This window comes from Chaetura pelagica, unplaced genomic scaffold (assembly GCF_000747805.2).
Source record: "Chaetura pelagica isolate M959 unplaced genomic scaffold, ChaPel_1.0 scaffold1958, whole genome shotgun sequence".
NCBI classification, from domain to species: Eukaryota; Metazoa; Chordata; class Aves; order Apodiformes; family Apodidae; genus Chaetura; species Chaetura pelagica.
The window spans coordinates 8,452-11,497 of record NW_009954175.1 but is presented as its reverse complement, the minus strand read 5'-3'; the positions used below and the strand labels follow the sequence as shown (position 1 = coordinate 11,497).

The 3,046-nt window shown below is 64.5% G+C and overlaps 2 protein-coding genes across 2 annotated transcripts in view; both read left to right on the top strand.

The window, feature by feature from the left end:
- The window catches only part of LOC104393367 (bile acid-CoA:amino acid N-acyltransferase-like), a gene marked incomplete at its 5' end in the record, with an annotated part of 1,974 nt that extends 312 nt beyond the window's left edge, over positions 1-1,662 (top strand). Inside the window, 3 exons of the mRNA XM_010002848.1 lie at positions 1-67; positions 150-352; positions 1,075-1,662. Coding sequence (XP_010001150.1) covers positions 1-67; positions 150-352; positions 1,075-1,662 — 858 coding nt within the window. The remainder of the gene's footprint in view (positions 68-149; positions 353-1,074) is intronic.
- Positions 1,663-2,717: 1,055 nt separating this feature from the next.
- Positions 2,718-3,046, top strand: part of ZP1 (zona pellucida glycoprotein 1 (sperm receptor)) — a 4,202-nt gene continuing 3,873 nt past the window's right edge. The window contains exons 1-2 of the mRNA XM_010002846.1: positions 2,718-2,877; positions 2,964-3,037. Coding sequence (XP_010001148.1) covers positions 2,718-2,877; positions 2,964-3,037 — 234 coding nt within the window. The remainder of the gene's footprint in view (positions 2,878-2,963; positions 3,038-3,046) is intronic.

The following is a 3,046-nucleotide window of genomic DNA, read 5'->3' as shown; positions in this document are numbered from 1 at the left end:
GGGCCCGGAGTCGGGCGGGCCCCCGCCCGGGAGGGACGTGTCCGCGGGGCCCTCTTCGTGCCCCCCGGTGAGCCACGGGAACCCCCCCTTGCTCCCCCAAAGCTGCCCCCCAACACCCCCAGGCCCTGAGTTGTTTGGGTTCCCCGCAGGATCTGGTCCCTTCCCGGGGGTGATCGACATGTTTGGGGGTGCCGGGGGGCTCATCGAGTTCCGGGCAGGGCTCCTGGCCAGCCGGGGTTTCGCCGTCCTGGCTCTCGCCTTCTTTGCCTACGAGGACCTGCCCAGTTCACTTGCCCAGCTCGACATGGAGTATTTTGAGGAGGCGGCCGAGCTGCTCCTAAGGCACCCCCAGGTGAGCTCCTGCCAGCAGGGGTGGGCTGGGGACATCCTGGTGAGCAGGGGTGTCCTGGTGAGCAGGGGTGAGCTGGTGAGCAAGGGCGTCCTGGTGAGCAAGGGCGTCCTGGTGAGCAGGGGTGACCTGGTGAGCAGGGGTGACCTGGTGAGCAGGGGTGAGCTGGTGAGCAGGGGTGACCTGGAGAGCAGGGATGACCTGGAGAGCAGGGATGACCTAGTGAATGGGATGCCCTGGTGAGCAGGGGTGTCCTGGTGAATGGGGATATCCTGGTGAGCAGGGATAAACCTGGAGAGCAGGGATGACCTAGTGAATGGGGACATCCTGGTGAGCTGGGTTAACCTGGAGAGCAGGGATGTCCTGGTGAATGGGATGTCCTAGTGAGCAGGGGACATCCTGGTGATGCAAAGGTGTCCTGGGGACATCCCAGAGGGCAGGATGTCTTGATGGCTGGGGTTGTTCTGGTGAGCTGGGGGCGTCCCAGTGACAGGCACGTCCTGGTGACCGGGGACATCTTGATAAGCACGATGTCCTGGTGACCTCCCAGTGAGAGGCACGTCCTGGTGACCAGGCAGAACATCCTGGTGAACGGCACCTTCTGGTGACTGGAGCTGATGTCCTGATGGTCACCAGGACGCCCAAGCCAGCAGGTTGTCCCGCTACCTGGGGACACCCCACTGCTGTCCCCACCACCAGTCCCTCCCTTTTCCCCCCCACCCCAGGTACGAGGCCCCGGCCTGGGCGTCATTGGTGTCTCCAAAGGAGCAGAGGTGGCCCTGGCCATGGCCACCTTCCTCCCACAGGTGGTGGCCACGGTGTGGATCAACGGCACGGCCTTCCTGCACGGCAACCCCTTGGTCTACAAGGACCTCCACATCCCCCCCATCCCCTACTTCACCGAGCGGGCCCTCATCACCGAGATGGGAGTCCTGGACAACTTTGCTGTCCTCGGTGACCCCCAAGACCCTGCCTACAGCTCCTCGGCCATCCCCGTGGAGAAGATCCGTGGGAAGGTCCTCTTCGTGGTGGGGGAGGCTGACAGGAGCACCAACAGCAAGCTCTTTGCCCAGCTGGCCATGGCAAGGATGGCCCCGGGGAGTTGTCGTCTCCTTTCTTACCCAGGGGCCGGGCACTTGATCGAGCCCCCCGGGTCCCCCTTCTGCAGTGCCTCCAGCATTCGGGGTGCCCCCCGGCCCTTGGCTTGGGGGGGTGAAGCCCAACCCCACGCTGAAGCCCAGGAGCACTCCTGGCAGGAGATCATCCGGTTCTTGGAGCTTCACCTGGGTCCTGCTGCCCCCGTGAAGCTCTGATGGCTGCAGGGATGGGGATGGGGGGCGGGGGGGACACACAGAGAAGAGGTTGCCCCCCGCCCTGCCCCGGGCTGGTTGGCCCCCTCAATAAAGTGGGTTTTCCTTCTCCTGGGAATGTCGAGTTGGCTCCTGTGAGGGTTTGAAAACTCCCCCCACGCCCCCAAAACGTGGAGGTTGGGGATTGGGGGGGGGTGGTGAGAGGGCAGCTGGCACATGAGGAGCTGGGACCAGCACCCTGGGAAGGGGAGGGATTGGAAGGGGAGGAGATGACTCAGTTCAGCCTGCAATAAACGCTGGGATGGGAATGTTCTGGAGAAGGAAGCAGAGGGAACCAAGGTCCTTCTTCCCCTGTTCCTCTGTGCCCAAGAAACTCAGCTCCAGCATTTGGAGGCGTCCCTGCCCATCCCTCCACCCCAGCAGCTCCTGGTCACGTTCCTGGGGGACCTCAGGGGACAAGGGAAGGTGACAGCTGGGCTGAGGGGTCCCCTGCTCCCTCACCACGCTCAGGGCAGCAGTTGCAACCCCCTCCATTCCAGGGCTGGTTTCTCCCCACTCTGCAGGACAAGGGGGGGTTCTCAGAAGGACGTTCTGTGTCCCCCCAGCACTGCCAGCTGCTGGGAAGGGGGAATCTGGGGACAGCTGCCCAATTCCTTGTCCCCTCGGTCCTGCCAGGGCCGTGCCACCACGCTCTGGCAGCAGGGTGACCATCAGGGGCCCCAGGTGCCACCACTTGTCCCCTCCAGGGCGGGTGGGCAGACACCAGCCCCCCCGCTTCCTGCTGGGAATTCCAGCCCCCCCCCCCCCCTTCTCCTGCCCCCGTTCCCATGGACGATCTTCTCCTGCTGGTGGGACAAACTGGTCCTTGGACCAGTTTCCTCCCAGGTCATGCTGACCCAGCCACGGGAGCTGAGCAGGGGGGGCAGGTGAGGCCACCAGCAGCAGGGGAGCGAGGAGCCCTGAGGTGGGGGGGGCAGAACCACCTGGGTCATCTGATCCCACCACTTCCAGTATAAATCCACAACCCTTGCCCTCATCCCAGCCAGGCTCCGGTGACCATGGGAAAGGGTTTTCCCTTCCTCCTGCTGCTCCTGCTGTGGGCAGAGGGCCCGGACCCCTCGTCCTCAGCCCTGAGGTTCCGCTACGAGTGCGGGGAGCTGGGGATGCAGCTCCTGGCTCATCCCCCCCCCGGCCGCTCCCTCCGCTTCAGGGTCATGGGTGAGCGTGGGAAGGGTGGGGGGAGGGAACCCTGGCTGGTGTTTTGGTGTCACCCCCATCTTGGTGTCACCTCCCTGTCCCCACAGATGAATTTGGGACCCTCTTCGACGTGGCCAACTGCTCCATCTGCCTCCACTGGCTGAGCAGCGGGACGGACGGCGCCCTCAAC